The sequence below is a fragment of the Fukomys damarensis genome, unplaced genomic scaffold (assembly GCF_012274545.1).
Source record: "Fukomys damarensis isolate Sample0158 unplaced genomic scaffold, DMR_v1.0_HiC HiC_scaffold_2, whole genome shotgun sequence".
NCBI lineage: Eukaryota > Metazoa > Chordata > Mammalia > Rodentia > Bathyergidae > Fukomys > Fukomys damarensis.
The window spans coordinates 38,040,568-38,067,635 of NW_022900914.1; the positions used below are offsets into that span (position 1 = coordinate 38,040,568).

At 37.9% G+C, this 27,068-nt stretch overlaps 2 protein-coding genes and 1 pseudogene across 10 annotated transcripts in view; 1 reads left to right on the forward strand and 2 right to left on the reverse strand.

The window, feature by feature from the left end:
* The window catches only part of Pus10 (pseudouridine synthase 10), an 83,185-nt gene extending 79,314 nt beyond the window's left edge, over window positions 1-3,871 (reverse strand). Inside the window, exon 1 of one of the 8 annotated variants that reach the window (XM_019205332.2) lies at window positions 3,669-3,871. Coding sequence is in view for 3 of the 8 variants with exons in the window: in XM_033764184.1 (XP_033620075.1) it covers window positions 3,123-3,222 (100 nt within the window). In the remaining 5 variants the exon portion in view is untranslated. Of the gene's footprint in view, window positions 1-3,122; window positions 3,374-3,418; window positions 3,440-3,529; window positions 3,637-3,668 lie in introns of those variants that run through there. The other 7 variants (XM_010609792.3, XM_010609794.2, XM_010609793.3 and 4 more) reach the window with 7 other exon arrangements.
* Window positions 3,872-3,950: 79 nt separating this feature from the next.
* On the forward strand, window positions 3,951-26,782 carry Pex13 (peroxisomal biogenesis factor 13). 2 transcript variants are annotated; one of them, XM_010609797.2, is made up of 4 exons: window positions 3,951-4,217; window positions 16,215-16,909; window positions 22,632-22,757; window positions 23,904-23,993. In XM_010609797.2, exons 1-4 carry the CDS (start codon window positions 4,126-4,128, stop codon window positions 23,981-23,983), a joined length of 993 nt encoding a protein of 330 aa, XP_010608099.1. In that variant the 5' UTR covers window positions 3,951-4,125; the 3' UTR covers window positions 23,984-23,993. The 2 variants fall into 2 exon arrangements, with proteins under 2 accessions (XP_010608099.1, XP_010608098.1); XM_010609796.3 differs by lacking the exon at window positions 23,904-23,993 and adding an exon at window positions 26,175-26,782 and having other exon boundaries at window positions 3,956-4,217.
* Window positions 11,983-12,627, reverse strand: LOC104852221 (annotated as a pseudogene).
* Window positions 26,783-27,068: the final 286 nt, after the last annotated feature.

The window sequence follows — 27,068 nt, forward strand, 5'->3', positions numbered from 1 at the left end:
AAATGGATACATATTGAAGATATACTCCTAAGTGAAATAAATAAGTCACACATATGTAAATACCAAATAGTTTCCCTGGTGTAAATAATCTGCAACAATGCATAAGATTCTAATAAGATTACTGACATTTAGAAATGGGAAGAAAGGAGCTAAAGGTGTAGGGAAGGTGGGATGGATAGGGGAAGAGTAAAAAGGGAAAAGAAAAAAATGTGAGAGAATGAAAAGATGAAAATAAAGTGTTTGTAGATGAGGAGGGGAGGAGGGGGTGAAGGGAGGGCAGAGGTAAGGGGAAAAAATGAGAATCAAGACTTGTCATGTAGAGGTACAAGATCCCAACAATGAATGTAACTACTGTATCCCTAAAATGTACCAATGAACTCAATTAAAGCTGAAAAAAAAATAAAAAAATAAAAAAACAAATGGCTCAAAGGCCTCTAATTGTGAAGGAATTTAGTTGAGCATTCTGATATGATAAAGGACAACCATACAATGCAATCAATCAAAAAAATAAGAATGGTTGCTTCTTATGAGAGATGAAAAAGAGTGAAATCTTACCTTTAAGATACCTAAACAATGCCATTCAGTATTGCTTGAGTACAGAGTAACTAATTCATTAAATTTTTCCTGTTAGAAATTAAAAATGAGTTTGCATTGGGGATTTAGCTCAGTGGTTCCACCACCCGCCTCACAAGCACAAAGACCTGAGTTCGATCCCCAGTACCAAAAAATAAAAAATAAAAAAGTTTGCTGGGGAAAACAGTCTTTGTTAGAAAAGATCAGTCTACATTACATAATATGTGGCCAGTCTTAATGACAGTTTAGTAACCAGATACTTTAAAAAGTAAGTCCAAATTATCACTAGGTCAAAAATATCTACATCATTTTGATGATATAATAGTAACTATTAGCAAAATGAGAAAAATTTGCTCCACCCACAAGTAAAACCTCCAACAGAACTTATACAAAATATTTGAGAATAACTATCTGCCTAAAATGTTGCATATTTTCCAATTTGAACAAACTGAACAAAAAAAATACTATGTAGAGAATGGAGGCAATCAAACATAAATTTCCTGTTGCCAGGAGGGAAGGGTACTAAAAATTCAAATTACCTAATCACTCTATTTTTGCAAAAATAGGTCTGATTAGTGAATTACTCCACAATACTTTAAATAATAAACTAGTAATATTTTATAAAACAATAACTGCATGTCAATGTTTGGAATGGTATAAATGTAGTCATATAAAGGAAGCAGCACCTTTCAATTTGTGCAATTTCATAATTCAAATGAACTTGCTTAAAATTTATGGCAGAGTCACTCTCTTACGAACAGTTTATATGCAGATATGACTCTTATAGTTAGCCTGTGCTCTCCAACCCTTAACCTATTTACTTGTAAATTTCTAAATATCTGGGGCCACTCAAAGAGAAACGGATCCTTGACACAAAATACCAGGAAGAGATGTATTAGTTCCACAGAATTCGTCACTAGAAAAAAAATCACCAGAAAAAATTCTTCACCAGAGATATATTAGTTCCACAGAATTCTTCACCAGTTCAACAGTCACTACTAAAAAAAAAGATTGGCTGGGTTCTAATTCATGATGTGATAGCAGTGAGAAGAAAAGAAGCAGCCTGCCTTATCTGGACACACCAGCGAGAACCTTCAGATGCTAGGATTAGGAAACACTCAGGGTTCCCTAAATGTATATGGGCTCCAGAGTATTTTCAAGAAAGTACATAAATATATGAGAACACCCTCTAAATAATGGATTCTGTGTGGTCAAGTCATTATTTACAAGAGATCTGAATCCCTTCCCTCAGCCCACTTACGGTTAGTTTGATGCTGAGAAGAGACCGGGATTCTTCAAGGGACTGAATATAAGCATTTAAAGTGCATCCCCTGCACTCCCCAAAAGAGAAAAGGTGAATCAGTCTCCTCCCCCGCCCCATGTGTGTGTCTGTCTGTGCGTGTGTCTGTCTGTGTGTGTGTGTCTGTGTGTGTGTGTTGCTCTGGGCACTGAACCCAGCGCATTTTCACACTGAGCTACATTCCCGCCCTTAATCTTTTTTTTCTTCTTCTTCTTTTGGTACTGGAGATTGAATTTGGGACCTTGAGCCTGCCAGGCAGGTGGCAGCAGCACCACTGAACTAAATCCCAGCCCAGCCCTTAATCTTTTTAAGGACAGGGTCTCACTAAACTAATTGTACAAACTGAGCTGGAATTTTCAATCCTCCTGCCTCAGCCTCCTGATATTACATGCACATGCCACTGTGCTCACCTAATCTTTTAAACTATGAAATTATTTTTTCTCCTCCTTGCCATTAGTTAACGTCAAGGATTTGATTTAATTCGGAATTAAACTTTAACTCAGAGTGAAAAAAATAACCTCTTCCAATAAATAAAACAGTAAATGCTCTAAAAAGGTCACTTTGTAGAGAAGCTTTTCCTGGGGATTTAAACAGCTAAAATTTTACGTTCTTTTCCTGGGGTTTAAAGACTGAATGTTATTTCTCCAGAAGGTTCACTAGAATAAAGGTATCATGCAAAGTCAATAAACAACACATAAGGATCTTATGACTCTGAGAAGTTCCCGAACCGGTTTAAAATTACAAAACCTCCTGTCCTGAATATTTTGCAGTTAAAAAAAAAAATCTCAAACAAACAAACAAAAAAAAAAACCTTTTTAAAAAGTTTCTGTGTGTTAACAATTGGAGCTACGGATTTATCAACCTTTAGAAACCATTTTCAACAGCAATAATCGAGCCTCTTCTCAGTCACATTAATATTAAAAGTAGAAAATATACCTTCAATTTGTTCGTTTCATATCGATGCAATGAAAGGAATTCATAAAGAAATCCTTGTTCCGTTATCAGAGTTATTATTTTTTAAAGCAAGTACTGAGAAATGTTCTCTCACGCTGTAAATTTTCTACTGCTCCTTGCCAATGCTAAGATTTCTGCTCTTTGTGAGTATGTTTTACAGAGAGAATTCTGGAACAAGTTGCATCAACACTGCCTCCCACTTGTCCCTACAAGATCTGGGACTAAATCCCTTCTCCACAAGCCAACCAGAACTAGGCTCAGTCTCTGATTAAATGAGAGAGGAAGGATTTTTCACCTTTCGGACGATTATGGAGACCATTCACAGAAAAGGCGGAAAGGCACAGGGCATGAGAAAACCCACCACAATGACTAGACTGAATATGACACTGTGACATCTTTTAAAATCCATTTCCATACACAAGGAAGTCATTCCTCCCATAGCGTAGGGGTGAGGTGTGGATTTCCAGGGACAGAGGTATCCAAAACTTCACCGGGTACCGACAAAATTAGCTTCAGAATCTATCCTGAGCTCTTGGAAAGTTCATCCCAAGATCTATCCTCGAGTCCGTTCTGCCCACGCAAAGATCTTACTCTCTTTGATAGGCTAATAAAGCTGCTCCAGCAAGAGAGAAAAGACTCCATCCTGTTACATTTTTCCTGCACCCAGTCAGGGAGCCCTCGCCTCGGAGCCTAGCCCCTTACCTTCCTCCCAGATGCAGGAGCCTGAGATTTAACTCCTTCCGGCTCTGAATGGGGTGGGGGAAGACTAAAGACAACGCACTTATTGCGTCTAGCAATTCTGTTCCCCTAGGAAACGAGAGCTATACCACGAAAGTACTACCTGTTCCCAAGGATTGAGTGACCTCCTCGGCTTGTCGGTAGGCAAACTGAAAAACAGCCTGGTTTGCAGTCTCACACCCCTCCTAACCTGCGAGTGCTGGAGTGCAAAGGGCCCTACTTCCAGCCTGTGTGAGCTAGTGGCAGAGAGGCTTCCTCTGGACTCAGTGTCTAGGCCATTGTAGCCGCCGCCAGAAATATCGATGAGTCCTTAACCTCAGGTTTAGAACCGAAACGCTGTCCAGGGGCAAATAAAAAGAGAGTACTTCCTCCCGGGAATTCGTAGTATCCGCTCGCCCTCTGGTCGCAGCTGGCAAAATACCACAAACTGTGACCTGATTTGCAGGAGTGGGCGGGTGGAGGGTTCGGTGCTCTTCCCGTTGTGCCTGGCTCGCGTTCAGCGACTGTGCCCCGGCCAGAATAGCCTCGGCCGAGAGTGGGAGCCGAGCGGAGGCTGAGAGATGGCGTCCCAGCCGCCGCCTCCCCCGAAACCTTGGGAGACCCGCCGAATTCCGGGGGCCGGGCCAGGACCAGGACCTGGCCCCACTTTCCAGTGAGTGTGGGATTCTTTCTTCAAGCTTGAATTTTGTGGGCCAGAGCGGGGACTTGGCAGGAGGCTGTTGAGGCCGTTACCCGAGGAGGCTGTCGCGTCCCGGCTTTAGTTTATTCCCACCTCGGGCAGCGGGTGGGATGGAGTTGGGGTCCGCGTGCCTACGGAGGGAGTTTCAGTTGTGACAGTCGTTTCTTGCCTGGTACTGACGCTTCCCCAGGAGCTTCTGGGCGCCTGTCATAGTGCAAGTACTTGAAAGAAAGGGGGGCGGTTTCTTCCGTTTCTGTTTGCGAGACCCTGTGGCAGCAATGCCTGACCCTTTGTAGGCTCGGTCCGTAACGGTAGAGAGCGTTTGCCCAGTTCCAGTAGAGAGCAAAAGTCCTTCGTAAAAGCTGTTTACCTCCTCTGAGAAGTTGAAAGCCCAAAAGGTCACTTTTACGCAACTGGAAAATTATATACTTGGCGTTTTTTTTCTAGCATAATTTAGCTAATATATCTGGCTGAGATTTGGAGAAGCTACTCCAAAACAGGAGCTCTAAATCTGTGGATGATCTATAAGGTGAACACATTACCTACTTGTTTTATTTTAATTAAGAGATAGGGGGACCGGAGTTCAATCCCCGGTACCAAAAAAAAAGAGATAGGGTTTCCCAGTATTATTCAACCTGGCCTTGAATTCACTAAGATAGCCCAGGCAGGCTTCAAACTCACTTCTATCTTTCTGCCTCAGCCTCCCTAGTGCTAGGATTACAGGTGTGCCCCATCCTCGACTAAAGTTTAAAAACATACTAAATCATGTATGAACTATTTTTATGTATTCGTTTTTATGGTTGCCTACTTTCCTATTGACTTTCTTTGCTTATGAATTCGTAAGAATATCTTTCTGAGACAGTCTCACTGTGTAGTGCAGACTGGTCTTGAAAAGCTATGTGTAGCCGGGTGTGGTAGCGCATGCCTGTAATCGCAGCACTCGGGAGGCTGAGGCAGGAGGATCGCTGTGAGTTCAAGACCAGCCTGGGCAACATAGTGAGTTCCAGGTCAGTCTCAATTACATAGTGAGACCCTGTCTCAAAAAAAAAAAAAAAAAAAGGCACTGTATTACTGAGGGTGGCCTCAAACTCATTATCTTCTTGCCTCACCCTTGTGTTTGTCACCATACTTGACTCAAGAATACTTTGTTTATATTTTTATTGATACGTTTCAACCTGTAGCTTGCCACCTTTACATTTATGTTCTATTTTTTGTATAGATATTTTAATATAGCCAAAATTGTCACATTTTATTGCCTGTGCTTTTTCTCAGAGAAATCACCTCTACCTAGATCAGGAAATTTTTTTCTGTATAATTTTGCAGTACTAGGAATTGCAGCCATGACCCCATGCATGCTAGGCAAGTCCTCTTTCACTGAGCAACATACCCAGCCTTGCTTTATTTAACTTTGAGACAGGATCTCACAAAGTTGCTCATTAGACCCTCAAACTTCTCTGATCCTCCTGCCTCAGCTGCCCTCATAGCTGGGATTATAGGCATTCACCTCTTTTTTAATATTCTAGCTTTCTCTCCTTTCAATTTTTTGTTTGTTTGTTTGTTTGTTTTGTATGGATAGAATTTGGGTCCTTGCACTTGTGAGGCAGGTGGTGGAACCACTGAGCTAAATCCCCAGTTCTCACCTTCCAATCTAAATCACCAAGAAGTGACTTTGATGTACCAAAATCAATGTGAAGTCAGAAATTTAATTTTTTCCATGCGGCTAACAAATCATCCCAGCAATATTTTTTTTCTCATTGAGTTTATTGGTACATTTTAGGTATACAGTACAGTTACATTCATCATTGGGATCTTGTACCTTTACATGACAGGTCTTGGTTCTCATTTTTTTCCCCTTACCCCTGCCCTCCCTCCACCCCCTCATCCTTTCCCTATTTACAAATACTTTATTTCCATTTTTTCATTTTCTCATTTTTTTTTCTTTTCCCTTATTTCCTTTCCCTTACCTTTCCCACTTCCCCTACACCTTTAGCCCTTTTCTTCCTATTTCACATTGTCAATTAATACCATTAGGATATTATGTACCATTATAGTTTTTCACAGCAGAGAATTTATACATGTGTGACTTATTTATTTCACTTAGGAGTCTATCTTCAATATTTTCCTATGAATGATTAATTTCTCATTCTTTATGGCTGAGTAATATTCCATTTTATAGAAAAACCACATCTTTATCCAGTCTCCAACTGATGGGCAAATGGGCTGTTTCCAAGTTTTAGCTATTACAAACTGTGCTGCTATAAACATAGGTGCACATATATCACTGTGATATGATTCTTTTAATTCTTTTGTAAAGATACCCGGAGAGGGATGGCTAGGTCAAATAGAACCTCTAATGCTAGTTCTTTGAGGTATCTCCATATTTGATTTCCATAGTGGTTGTACCAGTCTGCACTCCAACCTACAATGGAGAAGGATTCCTTTCTCTCCACAACCCCAACAACATTTGTTATTGGTTGATTTCTTGATAGAAGCCATTCTTTGTGGGGTGAGGTGGAATCTCAGTGTTGTTTTCATATTCAGCAACATTTATTGAGTAATCTATTACATCTTAGTTTATAATGCCATCTATCCTGTATCAGGTAACTACACTAAATGTGTAGTTCTGGTTTGGAGGACTTTTTGACTTTTTCCACTGATCTGTCTGGTTTTTTTGTTTGTTTTGTTTTGTTTTGTTTTTTGGTAGCACCATACTGTCTTAAATCACAGAGCTTTATAATTTTGAGACTGGTCTTCCTATTTTGCCCAGGCTGACAACAAACTCCTGAGTTCCATGTATATAATCCTGTTATTTACAAATAAGCCAGTAGGAAAAAAAAAAATGCCAGTTGAATTAGCATCATTGTGTTGTACTGAGATATTTGCTTTCTGTTTTCGATACATATACCCTGCCAAACCTCTCACTACCTTGCTCAGATTTCTATTATGAAGAAGTGTAAAATTTTATAACTGGCCTTGCTGAATCTGTTAAGATTATATGTAATTTCTTTTAAATGTGAAAATGTGGCTTACACATTAACTTTCTAAGGATAAATTATCTTGCATTTTTGGATGAACTCTGCTTAGCTCTGACTGTTCAAATATACAACCTCAAAATCTTTTTTAAGATCTTTGCATATATGTTCCTAGGTGAGATTGAAAGTTATTTTCTTTGTACTATTCTGGTTTTGTGTTAAAATTTTATAGTTTGAGGACCCAGGATTTAGCTCAGTGGCCTTGCACCTGCCTCACAAGTGCAAGGTCCTGAGTTCAATCGCCGGTACCAAAAAATAAATTAATAATAATAATAATAATATATCCTGCATCCTGTAACCAACCAACCATAGTTTGTTTTGTAGGGGGTAAATTTTTTATTGGTTGGTGATTTGGGCTTTTCTGGGGTCTGTTTGTTTTTGAATTCCCATTTGACCCTGCTTAATGATTTCTATTCTCTGCTGAAAAATAAATCTCAATGTTCTCTTTTTTCATTTTTAATAGTAAGCAGTTTTTTGTAGTCTTTGTCTAATGCTATATTTTCTGGATCCCCTATAAATTATGCTCTTTGTATTGTCTTGTTAGAATGTGTAATTTTGCCATCATAGAGGTCCAATTATTTTTTTAATGGGAGCTAGATATGGTATATAGACAATTTAAGGTAATTTGAAGCATATGGGGGGAGGTATCCTTAGGAAATTTTACTTTTGACCCGAACCTCTAGGATTACTTTAATCCAATTAAGGATTGAACTAATTTGGAACTGTTGTCCTTACCAGGGCTGGTTTATTTCTTATTAACCTTTTTACCCTTATTACTAGCATATATAGCCCTTTGAGTTCCCAGTCTTAAGTGTGAGGCTTACTACAGTCCACTCGAGAGTTCAGAACCCTAGCTTGTCTTAGCTTGTCTTAGTTTGTTAAAAGCTCTGCCCAGTTTCTTATCTTGTCAGCCATCTCTTCCTGAATTGGTCCTAGAGAAACATTGCAAAATGTGAAACTGGTTCTTTTTTCCTCCTGCATCTTGACTCTAAAATTGCTTAGTGTCTTGCTTTCTAATGCTTTTAACAGATCCTTTCTTAGTTTTTTTTCCAGCTTTTCAAGTTGTTTTCAGTTGAAAGGTTAATCTGATTCCCTAGACTACTACCATTACTTAAAGTGAAATTCCCAAATTCTGTATCTCCCCTCTACTCATTAGTGTACAGCGACTAATTTTCTTCTTGTCTCTCAATTGCAAGATATCTCCTGTGTCTATAAGCATCATGTGTAAGATTTCTAATGGATTTTTTTTCCACATTTGAATGTTTTATGTCGTGGAATTTTCACAGATGATATTGCTTTGTTTATCTGTCAATTGTAATCTAGATGTTTTACTTATAGTAAATTAGTTTTTGCTTGGGTGAATCTTTATTGTTGATTTTTATTGCCCTGGTTACTTAGTGTTTTTACTTCTTCGTGTCTGTGGCTTTTTGATAAGTTTATTTGAGTAAGAATTTAAGAGGTACTTTTCTCTCCTTTTTTCCACATTTCTCTCTCTTTCTACAACAGGTTTTTTTTGTTGCCTCTATCTGTTCCACACCCACTCTCGTGGAAGAATCAGGTATAAAAACAGTGGCTTAGTTAAGGATGTTACAGATTGTCACTGAGTTACATCTCTTTAATCCATACTTAATCTCCAAAGAGATAATAATATCATAATTCTAACATGATGTAACTATCCTGCATACAACCACAAATGCACTAATTCTTTCCCCAAAATTACAATAGTCCTATCATAACTCAAAAGTCTAAAATCTTGGAGACTCAAGAAAAACTTTTTAACTGTGAACCCCTATAAAATCCAAAAAGCAAAAAGCACATTACATGCTTGCAAGATACAATATGTTACCATCAGCATTCCAACTCTAAATGGAAAAAAAAAATAGGGGAATTGAAAGGAATCAGATTAAAGTAAAACCAAAACCCAGTAGGGCAAGCATTAAATCCTGTGGTTCCATGTCTGGCATCTAGCACGTGGTGGTTAGATATGAGTTCCAGAGGACTTGGACAGTTGCAGCTCACATAGTTTTTCTCTTAGGCTGGCACCATTTACCACTTACAGCTTTTCTTGACAGACATTCCAAGTTGTTGACATCTTCAACTTTCTTGCCTCTCCATTACAGCTTAGGTCTCACTCCCATAGTTTCACACATCTTTCAGGGATTGCTGGCAGGGAGTCAAATGTTGCCTGTCTTCCCAGGCTTTCCTTTGAAATCTGGGTGGAAGTTTCCATGACCCTACAGCACTTACATTCTGTATCCCTGTAAACCCAGCATCACACAGATGATGCCAAGGTCTGCCACCAGTTCAAGCAATACCTTTGAACCATAGTTGTAGTGGCCTCTCAGTGCCTGCACAGTTGATTACAGTGAAATAAATCCTGGGGAAGCAATTTACTAGGGAGCTCTGTGAAAGCAAGGTACAGGTGTAAGGTCAGACTGAGGCACAGTTGAGACCACCAAGGCAGGCAAAGTCTAAGCAACATGGAATGAGTTTATTGCCACCTGGGTGCAGATGGGCCAAGGACAAGAAGGCCGTTGGCCCTGAGAGGAGGGTGCTTGTGGTTAATATGGGGCATTTTAGTTAGGGGAGGAGGACATTGCTCAAGAGCATGGAAAATTTTAGAGTCCCATGGGTGGTGGGCCTGGGGCTGGCTGATAAACAGGGTGGTGGTGAGAGCAACAGGGTGGCTTCTGTCTTCTTGTTATATCTGTGCTGCTGTGGATATGGGTAGAGGGTCTGCTTGGGCCGGGGTCCTACTTGGGGAATCTGTCAACAGGGTACTCTGCTGCTCTTTTCTCAAAGCAAAGTCTGTGAAAGGAGTTTACGCTCTCACACCCCCATGATTGGTGGGGTCTGGCTAATTCCTTTGATGCCCTCAAAGCATCTTTCCTGTAGTCCTACTATAAAGGGCTTTGTTGTTTCTCTCCCGGTCCTGCCCTTTTCTCTTCTGTCTCCTCCTCCTTTTTGACAGAGTTTCTCTGGGTAGTGTTCCTTTTTTTTCTCATTGTGTATCCTCCTTTTTGATAGTCTGGCTTTTAACTCACTGTGTACCCCAGGCTGGCCTTACACTCATGGTGACCCAGTCTTCTGAGTGCTGGGAATACAGGTATAAACCACAGTGCTCAGCATTTGGCATCATTTTAATGGCACTAATCTCTTAAGCCATCTTACCTTCTTTTACAGCTAAACTGCAAGTTTTTCAAATATTTACTTAGTTATATCCTGCCTATTCTCACTATACATCTGGCTACAAACATCCAGCACTGCCATTGCCATTGCCTGAACATTGGACTGCCTTTAAATTTTCTCCCTCAGATCAGTTAGTCTAATCTCAGCCTTTTGGCTTAGATCAAGTAGATCAGTTAGTCTATCACCTTTAAACTCAGCCCCACAAAATTTTAGGGCACAGACAGTACATATACAAATTCTTTGCCAGAATGTAGCATGAATGGCCTCTAGTTCAATTGCTAATAGAGTCTTCATTTCCATCGAAACCTCATCAACACAGTCTTTACTGTCTCATTCCTGTCAGCATTCAGATCTTCTGAGCTCCCTCCAGAATCAAGCTCTGCTTACAGCATTTTAAGACTTCTCCACATCTTCCTCATTCTATTTGGAGATGGCACACATCTCCAAACCTTTCAGAACTCCCGCTTTAAACCAGTTCCAAAGACACCTTGGTCAGGCATACCTCCATTTCTGGTATGTACTAATTTTCTGTATTAGTCAGCTTTTCGTTGTTGGGACAAAATATCTGAAACCTACAATTTAAAGGAAGAGTGGCTTATTTTGGCTAAGAGATTCAGATTCAGTCCAGTGTCATCCGGCTCCCAGGCAGAAACATCATGACCAAAGAACATGGTAGGTAAATGCTGCTAACCTCGCGGCAGCTAGAAAAAAAATCACAGAAGAACCAGAAACAAAGGATCCAGATAAACCCCTATGACCTTCCTAGACACTCAAAAATGTGCTGTCTCGAGCCACTCAAGGTGACCTCATATGATGGTTTCAGTCAAAATTGAGTACACTAAAAATATTTTATGAAATAATCATTAGGCTGTGTGTATGAGGTACATATGAAACATTTGTAAATTTCATGTTTAGACTTGAGTCCCATCCCAAAGATATCTCATTAAGTATATGAATATATTCTAAAATCTGAAGAAAGATTCTGAACTCCAACTTCTAGTCTCAAGCATTTCAAATAAGGATACACAACCTGAACTGTTACATGCCATGATATGGGTAAACCTTGGAAACATGTATGCCAAGGGAAAGAAGCCTATAACAAAACACTAACAAATCATGAGTTCATTTACCATAAAACCTCATTATCTGTTTTTTTACAGAGAAATTATGCTTGCGTGCTTGCTTGCTTCCTTTTTGGCACAGTGCTTGGGATTGAACTCAGGGCTTCATGCATGCCAGACAAGCACTGTACAATTGAGTACAACCCTGTCTTTACTTTTGTTTAAATGGGTAGTCTTTACTAAGGTTCAGCCTTTTTCCCTATGTAGCCTTGTACCTCATGTACTAAATTACAACTGTATATTTATTTTTAGCGTTAGAGACTGGTTATTTTCACTGTTTTATTTTTGCATACATATTTGGTTAAAAATCAGGGGCTGAGGATTTAGCTCAGTGACACTGTGCCTGCCTTGCAATCTCAAGGTTCTGAGTTCAATCCCCAATACCCCCCCCCAAAATCAGTGAATTTCTAGGCCCAGTTTGGTTATCTAAAGAGCCTTTATAAGTAGTTTATATTGTCTAGATTCAAGATATGCTGCAAACACAGTCTGAAAATAGCAGCTTCCTAAAGACAGGCTTGGATATTCTAATTTAGTACCTTAAAATGTTTCCTTTCTCTGATAGCAAGGTTGATTGATACTTGGCTGCTAGGGCGCCCTTCACAGGAATAGCCAAGAAAGCAGGGTACCGGCCACCAAAAACTAAACCAACCAGTCCTGGCTGTCTTGGTAAAGGGTTTCATAATCAAATCACCTGTACTCAGAGGTAAACTTACAAAACTTGTGTAAGAGGCATTTTCTGACAAAAATGAGATCACCTCCATTGGTAACCCAGCATTTGTATGAGCCTTTGTCACATGCAAGGTGCACCAAAAAAGACTCTATTTGCTATTAGGCCACGGAATGCTGCATTAAGTCCATTATATGTTGATCCATGTTCAGGTAAACTCCTGTCTGTTTCTGAAAGTTGGTTAACTTTTCTGGCTATGATATCAATTAAGTTTTCCCTGATAGTATCATCTGGTTTATGATTCTCCATTTTGAGCCTTAGACTCACCTCCTGCATTCTTCCTCCACCACTCTAAGACTCACTGCAACCTTCGCTTCCACTCACCAGGGTGCAGCCATCATTGGCTCTAAAACCTTATACTTTCATAGTCATTCATGAACAACCATAGTGCAGGTGTGACTATTAATCCTGACATGTCAATTTCATTAGGTTAAGAAATGCCAAACAGATTAGAAAAGCAAGTATATGTGTTATTGGGTTGATGATGTGACCTGAAACTTGCAGGAACCTAAACCTTTGTTTCTTCTAGAAATAGTGATTCAGTATTGGCTAAATTAACATTCACAAAAAACTTAATAGGGCATAACTACCTTAACAAGAATCAACTATAATTGAAATCTCCAGAAGAGACAAGTTTATAGAGACAGAACATAAATGAGTGATTACCAAAGATTAGAAATAAGAGCTGGAGGGCTGCGGATTCAGCTCAAAGATTCTGCTGCCTCCCTTACAAGCACAAGGTCCCAAGTTCCGTCCCTGGTACCAAAAATAAAAATAAAAAAGAAATGGGAGAGGGATTTAGCTCATTGGTGCCGCTGCCTGGATTGCAAGCGCAAGGTCCAGAGTTTGATCCCCAGTACCAAAAAAATAAAAATAAATAAAAATAAAAATAAAAAAGAAATAGGAGCTGGACATGGTGGCACACACCTATAATCCTAGCACATTGGGAGACTGAGTCAGGGCAGGAGGAATACAAGTTCAGGCATAGCCTGGGCATCTTTATAAGACCCTGCCTCAAAAACAAACAAATTAAATGGCTATGAATGTAGTGCAGTGCAAAGATCCTAGGTTCAATCCCTAATACCACCACCAAATTGGAATTGGAAGTGGGTCAAGAAATGAGGAGTTGTTCCTGAAAAAAGTGTCTTCTTTTGGGGGATAATGAAAAAAATCCCAGAATTTAAACATAATGATAATTGCGTATGTATATTTTTTGTCTTCCATATTTGAGATTTTTATTGGTTGTGCTGAGGATTGATACAGACATTTCACTTAGTATACAGTTCTTAACACATATACCAAAAATCTAAAAGGCCATGTATTGTTTCTTTTTCAGTTATTCCAGTGACTTTCCAGCTTCAAATTTGGGGGCAAATTTTCCATAAGAGGATTAAGTACCATTATTTTCAAATGCTGATAAAGTAATTACTTAAGTTCCACTGATTCACAATTTCATATCATATATACTACATACTCAAATTGTCGATCTTTCATAGCACATTAATCAAATTAGGCAAACTAGACTACCACAACCAAAGGTGTTATAGAATACACATGATTCTGACAGAGCAAAGATTAGGAAGTAATTTTCTATAGGCAACAATTCTACTAAAAGCAACATGGGAATAAAAGTCATTTATAATATCCAAACCACAGTAAATGCATGACTGTGGCTCCAAATTGCCATTTAGTATGCTTTCTATTGCAGGATATAAAACTAACCCCCACCTATGGAATGTTAAGCTGACACCCAAGACAAAGCCTGCCATAATTCAGTATCCCACTATTTTCTAGTTGTACCAAAAAAATAACCAGTAAATGATTTCTCCTCTTTAAAAAAATCATTTACACTTAAAAGATGAGATGAGATGGATTCCCTCCTTTTAAAAAAATTTTCTATAGCTACTAAAAAACTGTGTGTGATTAGTAAGACTTGGCTTCTATCGCTTCTGTTTCATCAAAGGCTGTGCTGTCCTTGTTTTAGTTTCTCATTTTCCACAGGTAAATCCTCCTTAGTTTCTTGATTAGACACTTCAGCCTATTTTCCTTTTGCTCCCCTTTTCACTTTTGCTTGCACTTTTTTGTGCAAAGATGTATCCTTTCCTGCTGCCTTTTTTTTTTTTTTTTTTTTTTTTTTTTTTTTTTTTTTTGGCTTTGTTTCTACTTTTGCCTCTTGGACTCCTTATTTGCCGCCTCTTTGGCCAAGCTGACCCTCCTCTTGGGCGTCTTGGCACATGGCTGCCACTCTTCCTACCAGAGCTCCCTCCTTGCATATACTAAAAATCATTGTATCTTACATTTTAAGTAAGTGAATTTTATCTTGACATTGTTTATTAAATGCTTGATGAAGCATGCCCATAATCCCCAAAAGAAATCCACAAAAGCAAAGTCAGGCGTGGTGGCGCATGCCTGTAATGCCAGTACTGGGGAGGCTGAGGCAGGAGGATCACTGTGAGTTAGAGACCAGCCTGTGCTACATAGTAAGTTCCAGGTCAGTCTCAACTACATAGTGAGACCCTGTCTGAAAAAAAACAAAACAAAAAAAGAAATCCACAAAATAGTGGCAAGCCAAATCTAGCAATATGTCATGGCCTATTTGGTTTCACTTCAGGAATTTTAAGGTAACTTTAACATTTGCAAATTATCCAGGGATTTAGCTCAGTGGCGCCTTGCCTGCTTCGAAAGCTCAAGGTCCTGAGTTCAATGGCTGGTACTACAAGTGCTAGGGGATAATGTAATTCACCATATTAGAATAAACGAGAAGTATACAGTCATCTTGGTAGATGATGAGAAATCATTTAATAAAGTTTAGCAGTCATTCATGATAAAAATTCAGCAATTGGTAATAAAAATAACTACTAAATTTATAATAGATCTATAACAAACATAACAACTCATGGGACACATTGAAAACCCTTCCTTTGATGTCAGAAATGAAACAAGGATGGATACCCACTCTCATCAATTTTATTCAGTGCAACACCTCCACACAGTAACATATAAAAACATTATTGAGACTTAGTTATTTTTTAAAACATAATTGGGGCCGGGATTTGGCTCAGTGGTCCCCCTGCCTGCCTTGCAAGCACAAGGGCCCAAGTTTGATTCCCAGTACCGCAAAAAATGAATAAATAAATAAAACATTATTGAGAAAAATCTTTAAACCTAAATAATGGATCATTTATTGTGTTTATGGCTATAGTAGTATAACTATATTAATTTATCTCAAATTAACCTATAGATTCAGTATAATCCCAAACAATCACAATAAGCTTGGGGGGGCAGTGGCAGAAGAGATGTAGAGCTTCAAGCTGTAGTCAAAAAATTTTATGGAAATGCAAAGCCAAGACCCTCTTAAATTTGAAGAAAAGTGTGGCAGCACTTGGGTTTTTATTATAAAACTAATAAATAGTGCTACTTAGGTTCAAGGACAGATAAGTACTTTTAATCTTGAGACAGTGGATAGTGTCTGTAAAATGAAACCATAGCTTGAATATTAAATAATGCCAGTACAAGTAAACAAAATAGCAGTTTAGTCAGCTACTTTACCTTATTCAGTTTATTTTAACAGTGGGCATCTAAGCACTGAACTAATCCTTAATTAGTCCTCTTCTTAACCATCAAAGATACACTGCTTTCTGCCACCTGCCTGCGCAAGGTCCCAAGTTTGATCCCCGGTACCAAAAAAAAACAATCTTATTCTACTGTGGTAACCACAGTTAGCTGGGAGTAACTGAACCAATGGAAAGCAGAATCACAGAATCATAGATGAGTGACCACTCCTACAACATTTTCAGTATAATCTGTCATACAGTAGACATGCCGTAGATATTTAATAGTTACTTTTAATAGAATTTATTGTTTACTTAAATAACTATTTTGAATTTCTTTTTCATTTTAGATCTGCTGACTTGGGCCCTACTTTATTGACAAGACCTGGACAACCAACACTTACCAGAGTGCCCCCACCTATTCTTCCAAGGCCATCACAGCAGACAGGAAGCAGCACTTTGAACACTTTCAGACCTACTTACAGTTCATTTTCTTCTGGATATGGCACCTATGGAAATTCATTTTATGGAAACTATAGCCCTTATAGTTATGGATATAATAGTTTGGGCTATAATCGCCTCCGTGTAGATGATCTTCCACCTAGTAGATTTGTTCAACAAGCTGAAGAAAGTAGCAGAGGTGCATTTCAGTCCATTGAAAGTATTGTACATGCATTTGCCTCCGTCAGTATGATGATGGATGCTACCTTTTCAGCTGTCTATAACAGTTTCAGGGCTGTATTGGATGTAGCAAATCACTTTTCCAGACTAAAAATACACTTCACAAAGGTTTTTTCAGCTTTTGCCTTAGTAAGGACTATAAGATATCTTTATAGACGGTTACAACGTATGATGGGTTTAAGAAGAGGCTCTGAGAATGAGGACCTGTGGGCAGAAAGTGAAGGAACTGTGGCTTGTCTTGGTACTGAGGACCAAGCAGTTAACTCAGCAAAATCTTGGCCAATATTCTTGTTCTTTGCTGTTATCCTTGGTGGTCCTTATCTCATCTGGAAACTGCTGTCTACCTACAGTGATGAAGTAGCAGGTAAGAAGAAGAGGAGAACTAATTCAGAAGCCATGTAACAACTTGAAATTTTAAGAACAGATTTATTAAATTGGCTTTTTTTTTTTTTTTTTTTTCCCATAACTAGGGATTGAATTCAGGACCTTGCACTTGCAAAGCAGGGGTAGTATCACTGAGCTAAATCCCTGACCCTATATTCTTTTTATTTGCTGTCTGATCCAATTTTATCTTGCTAAGCATTTAGAACTAGAACAGGAGAATATAACAAAGACAAGCTTGCTGATTTATGTATTGTTTGTTCTTTTTATCTGTACACATTATCTAAGTACTCTCTATGGTATACAGAATTTGGTACTGTGGAGCTATTTTTCAAAAATTTACTGGGAGGGAATGGTTAAGACACAGTATATAGGTAATTAAAATGAGGAAGAAAGGCTTGTAAAGATTATGACAGTTGGGAACTCACATAGTGTTTTGAGCCTTTTTTCTTGCGGTACACTGTGCTAGATATTTTATGTATTTTAATCTCATGTAATTGTTCTAACAGCCCAGAAAGATAAACCTTATTTTACAAGAAAAACGAGGTTCAGATAAATCACTTGTCCAAAGTCACATGACTTTAATAAGCTATTTAATAAGGTAGAACAAGAAACATGTCAACTCCTTACCCTTGTCAGCTGCTATAGAGAGCTAGAAAAGTGAAACTAACATTTTTGGCTTTGTTATCTAGGAAGAAATGGCATCAAAGTTACATTTTTGGAAAATAGGTAACACTTAGAAAAGGGATAAAGGGAACCAAGGATGTAGCTCATTGTAGCACACTGATTGCCTAGCATACATGAGGCACTAAATTTGAGTCTCCAGGACCATGAGAAAAAGAAGAGACTGTCAGGGAGATGGAACAACTTGAACAAAATATGTACGTTAAAAAAAAGAAAAAATGTGTTCAGCACTTGGTCCTATAGTACTAAATAGGATAGTAAGGCAAAAGGGTAAGAAATTAGACTGATTGAATTAGATTGAAGACCATTAGTAAAAGATCTTAACTGCCATTATGATACTGTGTTCATTTTCTATCAGTGGAGGTTAAAACAAGTTGCAATTAGATGGCGAGATTTATAAAGGGTTTGGGTTTTCACCTTTGTATTCATAATATCTAATAATCTGACATCTAGAAGATGCTTAATATTAATTTGGGGGTATCAGTTATGCTAAAGGTCCAAATTAGGGTGTGAGAAGCGGGATTGATGTAATAGATTCACTGGACTTGGTCAGTGGTTAGACGTGATACATAAAGGGAAAAAAAGGAAACAAAATGCCCTTAGCTTTTAAATTTCGGTTAATAAAAGGATGTTTTATTCATTCAACCAGAGTTTGTTCAGTGTCTAATTCATGCTAGACACAGTTCTAGGAGTTAGGGATATAGTGGTGAATAAAACAGATTTTTTTTTCCTCAGTTTTTATTTTATTTTATTTATTTTGTACAAGAGATCAAACTCAGGACCACAGGCAGGTGGCTACATCACTGAGCTAAATCCCTGGCCCTAAAACAGATTTTTTATTTTATTTTATTTATTTTGTGCAAGGGATTGAACTCGGAACCACAGGCAGGTGGCTGCACCACTGAGCTAAATTCCCAGCCCTAAAACAGATTTTTTTAAATCCTGCCTTTCTGCCAATGTAATAGTGGGAGACAATTTTAAAGAAAAGTAAACTATATAGTAAGTCAGAAGGAAATTATGTGCTATAGGAAGAAAAAGCAAAGCAGGGAAGAATGTTGGGGAATGCCAGGAGGAAGAAGAGAGGTTGTGGTACTACATATAGTCGGTAATGGCCTCCCCAAAGGAGGTGAGGAAACAGGCCCTGCAGCTATTTGAGAGAAAAATATTTTGAGGCATAGGGAACAGCAAAGTTGCAGAGGTATTCAAGTGGTAGTGTGCCTAGCATGTCGTGTGAACAGAAAGTAGGGCAGAGTGGCTATAGCAAATCTAGAGTAGCAGAGGACAAAGATGGAAGTATACAGTGATTTGTGTCATACTGAATTTGATGTGCCATCAGGACATTCAGATGGAGCTTGAGAAAGTTTCAGAGAGAATTTAAAAGGCAAGACAGAGTCAGGCATAGTGGTGCACCCCTATGATCCCAGCACTTTGGGAGGTGGAAGCAGGAGGATTTCAAGTTCAAGTCCTGCCTGGGCAACTTAGTGGGAAGCTATCTCAAAATTTTAAAAAAATTTAAAGGAGACTGAAAGTGTAGCTCAACAGAGCATTTCTGGGTTTCATCCTTGGTACCACAAAAGTAAATAGCAAGACAGGATCTTAGGAAAAGAGTAAAAACTGATTTATGATTCATCCACGTGGAAGTGACAGTTGAAATAGTGGTTATATTACTGTGGTAGAAAATAGAAGAGAAGAGAGCTTAAGATGAAAATCACCAAGAACAGAAGTAGAACCATATCATTGCTGCATTGAGAAGCAAAGATGTACAGAGGAACTTAAAAGGAGAAGGATGATAAATGATGCAAGATATGATTGAGAACTGAAAAAGAAATAGATTGGCAATTGGAGCTCACTAAACTCCAGTAACTTTGGTAGAATAGAAGAAATAGAAACTTTTGAGGGGATAAGAGCCAAGGAAAGTCAGAAGATGTGAAAAGAAAAAAGGAATAGCAGTGAATGAAGGAGGGGAAAAAATAGTCAATATGGGTTTTAGCTTTTTATTTTGCTTCACTGTTTTAAGAAATTAGATCTGAGAATATTTTTAATCTTAAAAATCAGAAGAATTAGCTGAGCAGGTGGCGCATACCTATAATCCCAGCACTCAGGAAGCTAAGGCAGGAGAATTGCTGCTAGTTCAAGGCCAGTCTGAACTACATAGCAAGACCCTATCTCAAGAAGAAGAAGAAGAAGAATTTGTGACAGGTGAAATCAAATTTCAGTGTCTGTCAATAAAGTTTTACTGGAACATAGCCACCCTCATTCATGTACCTATTATTTGGGGCTGCTTTTGTACAGTAAACAAGTTGACTGGTTTGCAGAGGCCATTATGTGAGGCTCTTCATTATTATCACACACTACAAAGCTCTATAACTTAATTAATAACTTGCCAGCATATAGAGTGCTACATACATTGTTATACCATAATTTTTTCATTGTGAATGTGTACATAGCACACCAAGAAAGAATTCTTTATGTAACATCCTTTTAAGGATTATTTTGTTATTGAATTAGATGGCAAAGCATTGTGTTTATTATGCAGTGACACTAGCCATTTAAATGAGTATAATGTACACCAGCGTCATCAGACTGAGCACTATGCACAGAGAACCAACTCACAAAAAAATAAAATTTTAAAATGGAAACAATCACAGCAAATTTCCTACCAGTGTAAAACAGAATATGAGAGCCTAGGCATGGTGGTACACACCTGTAAACCCAGGACTCAGAGCTGAGGCAGGAAGATTGTTCAAGACTAGCTTGCTGGGCATGGTGACACATGGATGTCAACTCAGCACTAGGGAGACTGAGGCAGTTAGAATTGCCACAAGTTCATGGCCAACCTGAGCTATATCTTGAGTTCAAGGCCAACCTGAACCATGTAGTGAGCCCGTCTCCAAAAAATGGGGTGGGAATGAAGCTGCAACCAAAATAAATTTCTGAAAGGCTTATTTGTTAGCTAGTCAATGAAAGTGATTCCAACAACCAAAGAAATATGTCCAGAGAAAGTAAGAGGCCTTATTAATACAGTTTCTTAAAGTGACAGCATTTGGGGCTGAGGATTTAGCTCAGTGGTGCCACCGCCTGCCTCAAAAGCACAGAGTCCTGAGTTCCATCCCCAGTACCAAAATAGTGACCACATTTGGAATAATGTAGACAAGTTAAAACAAGGCAAATAAGGGGTAAGGAGTATAGCTCAGTGATAGAGCACTTGCTTAACATGAGCAGAGTCAGAGATGGGACACAATCTTCAGAACTTTAAAAAAGGGAAATAAATACAAGGCAAATTAGTTGAATGACATACCTTGGTTCATGATGACCCAACAGATACTGATTCTGCTCAGTTGTTTAAGGAGTCAGTTAAGTCTAGAGATTTCATTGTTTTATTCATCAGCAGGGAGATAAAAACTTAATTTAGTCATATGATATAACCATTATGTGTTTTTGTCAGATGTAGAAGCTAAAGATCCTAATTCTCCCTACCACATAGCAGTTCAGTAGCTTGACAAAGGCTAAGTTTTATTTTTTTGAAATTGTTATCAACAGAATCACCCTCAATCACTATTATTAAGCACTTAACACTTAATGGCTTTGGAAATCAGCTTTTACTAAGATTTAATCTCTTTTTTTAAAAAAAAAGACTTCATCATGGTACTGAAAAGACAAAAATTAATAATAATAATCTCTTTTTTTGGCACTGGGTATTGAACTTGGGACCTTGTATTTGTGAGGCCAACGACATAACCACTGAGCTAAATCCCCAGCCCCACTTAATAATATTCTTAACGAATTTAACCTAAAACCATGAAACAGAACAGTGGTTATATGCATTATTTATGCTGGAATGAAGTTATTTTGACAAAAGTCACATTGATTCACAACCACTCATGTTGCTTTAACTCAAGATTTCTACTCCCACCTTTCAGTAGATAAGTTTTCTAAGTTCAAACTACAGTGTGAGAAGTAGTTTTTGAACCTCCATGCAAATGCAAAGGAAAATTCCATATTTTGGGATCCATTTAACTGTGCAGTTAATGTTTTTGTTTTTGTTTTTGTTTTTGTTTTTGTTTTTGTTTTTTTGGATTGGGGATTGAACTCAGGACCTTGCACTTGCGAGGCAGGTGGCAGCACCACTGAGCTCAATCCCTGGCCCAAGGACCTTCCATATTATCTCCATTTAGAAGTGATTAATTTGCAATATAATGATATGATAAAAAGCAAAATCAAGAGAAGAATTTGACTGAATTATATTCTAGTCTATTAATATCCCCAGTAGTGTGTAATTAAAACCACAAGTTCATGAATTAGGATTTAGCAGTACCTGTTTGTGTGAAAAGAAATTTTCAAAAATGAAGTGGGCCAGGGATTTGGCTCAGTGGTTCCACCAGATGCCTCACAAGCTCAAGGTCCCAAGTTTGATCGCTGGTACCAAAAAAAATTGAAGTACCTCAAATTTCATCACAAATTAGCATTAACAAATGAATATTTGCAGGTGAACCTGAAAATGGAATATCATGCTCTTTTGAGCATATAAATATGTGAAGTTTGCCTTTGACACTGCTAGTTTATAATACTTGATAAGAATTTTTCATTCTTATAGAACTATATTGCCCCCCAAAAAAACTCATTATATTTTTAATTTTATCAAAAAATGTTCCTTTCCTCTCATTGTATAAGTGGCTGCATATTATACCTTATTTTGCCTCTTTTGCTACAAAGTCAAGAGTATTTACTATCTAACCCTTAACAGAAAAAAATTGCCAACCCTAGGCTTAAAGTAAGGGACCAGGCATCTGGAGTTTAAAGAAAAGGGAAATGTTTGTAAGAGCTATAATAGTAAATATGCTTACCTAACATATTGTTGATTATAGGATCTATTCTATATCTAAGATTCACTTAGTAAAAGGGGAAGACTTTTCTCTTGGCAAATAAGCATATCCACAATACAGGAAATAATCAGTGAGACATCTGCCTTTTCCTTTTGCAAGCTTTGCTAACCTGTTCTTAATTCTTAATTTGGCTTATAGAAAACACCAGTTGGGCAAATGGTGAGGATGACCACGTAGTTGCTAGAGCAGAATATGATTTTGCTGCAATGTCTGAAGAAGAAATTTCATTCCGTGCTGGTGATATGCTAAATTTAGCGCTCAAAGGTAACAAATTATTGAAATAATCTCTAAATTTTTACATATGTACATTTTTAATATTAGAAACTGCAACAAAGGATCTTGTTTATTGTTAATGTTGAGGTTACTAGAATTTCTATGTCAGTTTAGACCTTCCAAATCTAAAGCAGAGAACCCCCCAAGAAAATAATTCCAATAATATTTCACTGAGATAAGGAAAATCTCTGTATAATCTCTTATACACTCAACACACTTGAATTCCAAAGTTTGTTAATCCCCGCACAAAAACATGAAGTACTAAATGTAAATCCAAAGGAATTATCATCTACAAATCCTATCTGTTCTTAGCTTTCTTTATTATTTGAATAGTGTTTACTTTAGGAAGTCCATCATGAGTATTTTAAGAATTATTGTCATGAAGTATTAGAGAACTTTAGATATTTGTGTACATCTCCAGTTTATTTTTGGACCAGGTCACTAATAGTTTTTAATGGCTCCACACAAAATGGCCTTTTCCTTCATCTTTGCCTAGTAGGGATGACAAGGAGTTTTGGAGGTTTTTTTGTTTTTTGTTTTTTGTTTGAGACAGGGTCTCACTATGTAGTTGAGACTAACCTGAAACTCACTATGTAGCCCAGGCTGGTCTCGAACTCACAGCAATCCTCCTGCTTTAGCCTTCTGAGTGCTGGGATTACAGGCATGCGCTACCACGCCCGGCTTGTTTATATTTTTTAGTTTTGTGTGTTATTGGCAATACACAATCATTTCAGAAAGTCACATTTTGTTATCCTGTTCCTGTTTTGCACAGGAGGAAACTGAGACTCAGGATGAGTAGGTTGTCCAGTTTCACAAAGCTATGATAGAACTGAATTGTCAGTATAGGTTTGTTTTTCAGAACCTTTTGACTACTTGAGCTAACTTTTCCATGGGAATAGCTATTAATGGAAACTTCATCTTTTCACTGGTTTTAGTCACTTTACACAGCGCAAAAATACCTTGATCATTGGAAAAGTTTGTGCACAGGAATTTTTTTTTTCTTCTGGTACTCGGGATTGAACTCAGGACATTGCACTTGCAAGGCAGGCATGGTGCTACTGAGCTACATCCCCGGCCCTATCATTGAAAAAGTTTAGAGCAGATTGCTAAAACTCTGCCTCATCCTTTCATTTATAGAACCAAGACTTCGGTCGGGCATGGTTGCACACGCCTGTAATCCCAGCATTCGGGAGGCTGAGGCAGGAGGATTGCTATGAGTTCGAGACCAGCCTGGGCTACACAGTGAGTTCCAGGTCAGTCTCAACTACATAGTGAGACCCTGTCTCAAAAAAATAAAAAAATAGAACCAAGACTCCTAGGTATTATACTTATGTCTTCTAATAAATATAGCAATTTACTGTTTTGGATCTCAAAAGAATGATTTATTTTTAAGGTTTGTTAGAGACAGGAACAACACTGATAATGATTTTCCAGTTAATCTAAATAAAGGATAAAGCCAAAGCCAGGTGTGGTGATGCACACCTGTAGTCCCAGCTCTCTGGAGGCTGAGGCAGGAGTTCTGCCATGAGTTTAAGGATAGCCTGGGGAACATAGTGAGTTCAAGGCCAGTCTGAACTATATAGTGAGACCCTGTCTCCAAAAAACAACAAAAAAAATTTTATTAAAATAAAAATAAAGGCTAAAGCTAAGAAGGCTTTCAGTTATGTTGTATTTCAGAATAAAATTTATCTCATTATTCTTCAATTAAGAGCACCTCTTAACACCTTGGCTTTATTTCTTTGCTTTCTTCCTTTGCTTAAAGTATGTTTGAGCATTTGGAGTAAAATGAATTACAGACATGGTTAATTTAAATGTTTAATCTCTTTTACTATAGACAATTAAGCATAAAAATCTTATGCCTAATTTAAAATGCTGATCTAAAATTGTAACAGTTAAGCAGCTTTTTAAAGATATGGATAAAATAGATGGGGAAATGTCACATGGAATTGAATATACAACTGTCATTAATCTTTCTTACTTTAAGCTTTGAGTATTGCCTTTAACTTTCTGTCTTATAGCTAGAGACAGCTGAGGTCTTCAAGATTTTGCCCATCTTGAATTAAAATTAGCAGCACTATCTTTAGGAATGTTTATCAAAATTATATGGAATGAATTTTTTTTTTCTTTTTTTGTACCGGGGATCGAACTCGGGTCCCCTGTGCTTTCAAGGCAGGTGGGGTGGAACCACTGAGCTAAATCCCCGGCCCTGGAATGAATTTTACATTGTGACTGAGTATATAAAGAAAGCTGACTGTTCCAGGCATGATGGTGCATGCCTCTGATCCTAGCACTCTGAGAGGCTGTGGAAAGAAAGATAGCAAGTTCAAGACCGGGCTGGCCAATGTAGTGACTTAGCAAGATCCTATTTAAAAATTTAAATTTAAATTAAAAATTTAAAAAGCCACGAATGATGGCACACACCTATAATCCTGAGCACTATAAGCACTGAGACTAAAGCAGAAGGATCTCCAGGAGTTCAAGGCCAGCCTGAACCACATATAAAGACCTGTCTCAAAATGAACAACAACACAACAAAAAAATTTTAAAAGGGTTGAGGATATAGCCCACTTTGAAGGCCACGGTTCAGCCACCAGTACCACACAATGCACACGCACACTGCATAAATATATATTTAAAAACCAGATGTGGTGATGAGCCCATAACACCGCTTGGATGGCTGAAGCAGGAGGGAAGGGTTGTTTGAGCCCAGAAGTTCAGGACCAGCCTGGGCAACATAATAAGATCACATCTCTCAAAAAAAAAAAAAAAAAAGTTTACATTTCTTTTCTTTCTTTTTTTCTTTTTTTCCCATGATCCTGGGGATCAAACTTGGGACTTTGTGCTTACCAGACAGGTGGCAGTGGCACCACTGAGCTAAATCCCCAGCCTACATTTATTTTCTATACTTGCCCCAACATATTATTGAGAAAGAATGAAATAGCCATTTCTTAGATTCCAATTTAAAATATGAAACACATTGATTTTAATTTTCAGCTTATGAAGGACTGAACCTCCATACTAAATGAATAGACCAACTGATACAAACTCTATGTTCTTCAGGGTAGAAAGAAATAAAAAATATAAATTATCAGTATGGATCTGAAGCCAGGCTCAGTGGTACCTACCTATAATCCCAACTACTCAGGAGGCTGAGGTAGGGTGCCACTTGAGCCCAGGAATTCAAGAGCAGCCTAGGCAACAGAGCAGGACTCATCTCTTTAAAAAAAAAAAAAAAAAAAAACAGAATGATTAAGCCTACTCAGCGTTTGATTTTCAATATACCTGTGTTGCTATTTGTTTCTATATTTTATTGTTAAAGTATTACAGATTTTTACATAATATTTTATCATTAATATTATTAATAAGTGTGTTATAATTACAAAGCTGTCTTTTTTTTTCCCCCATCAGAACAACAACCCAAAGTTCGTGGTTGGCTTTTGGCCAGTGTTGATGGTCAAACAACAGGACTTATACCTGCAAATTATGTTAAGATTCTTGGTAAAAGAAGAGGTAGAAAAACAGTGGAAGCGAGTAAAATTTCCAAGCAGCAACAGTCTTTTACCAACCCAACACTAATTAAAGGAGCCACGGCTGCTAACTCTTTGGATGAACAGGAAGCTGCTTTTGAATCTGTTTTTGTTGAAACTAATAAGGTTCTGGGTGCACCTGGTTCCACAGAGAAAAGTGGAGATAAACAAGATCTTTGATATCTTTCATGTTTGTGTGCAGTTGAACAATATTTTAGAGTACTTTAAAAATTATTTCATACAAAGAAATTAATCTACAGTTTAGTAAGAACATTTGTTATTGGCTATTCCAGGTGTTTTGCTGCTAGAAATTATTAAAGTTATACATTAGTATGTTGACCTAGTGACCTGGTCACATTTTGCACTGTATTGGACCATGAGGACATTAGTTTTGCCTAGCTTTTAAGATTATGGAGATTGCTATCATTTTCATGGTATTTAAATCCCTTGGTATTGGAAGAGTAATATTTAATATTGATGAACTATATAGAATGCATGGTTTGCTACAGAAGGGATCATTAATGCTTCTTAAAGTTGTAGACTGACTTGAAACCCTCAGAAATTGACTGATAAAATTTATGAGACCAAGCAAAGGCAAAATTTTTATAACCTTAAACTGAATAATAAAATTTTTCTGCTCTTTATGATGTCCAGTGTTGGGTTTACTTTAGATACAGTGTTTTCACCCACAAACAGTTAAAGCTATTATCTTTTATTCCTAAATTTTTATAAGTCACTAGAAGCATTGCAAAGGAGATGGTTATAGAATGATAGA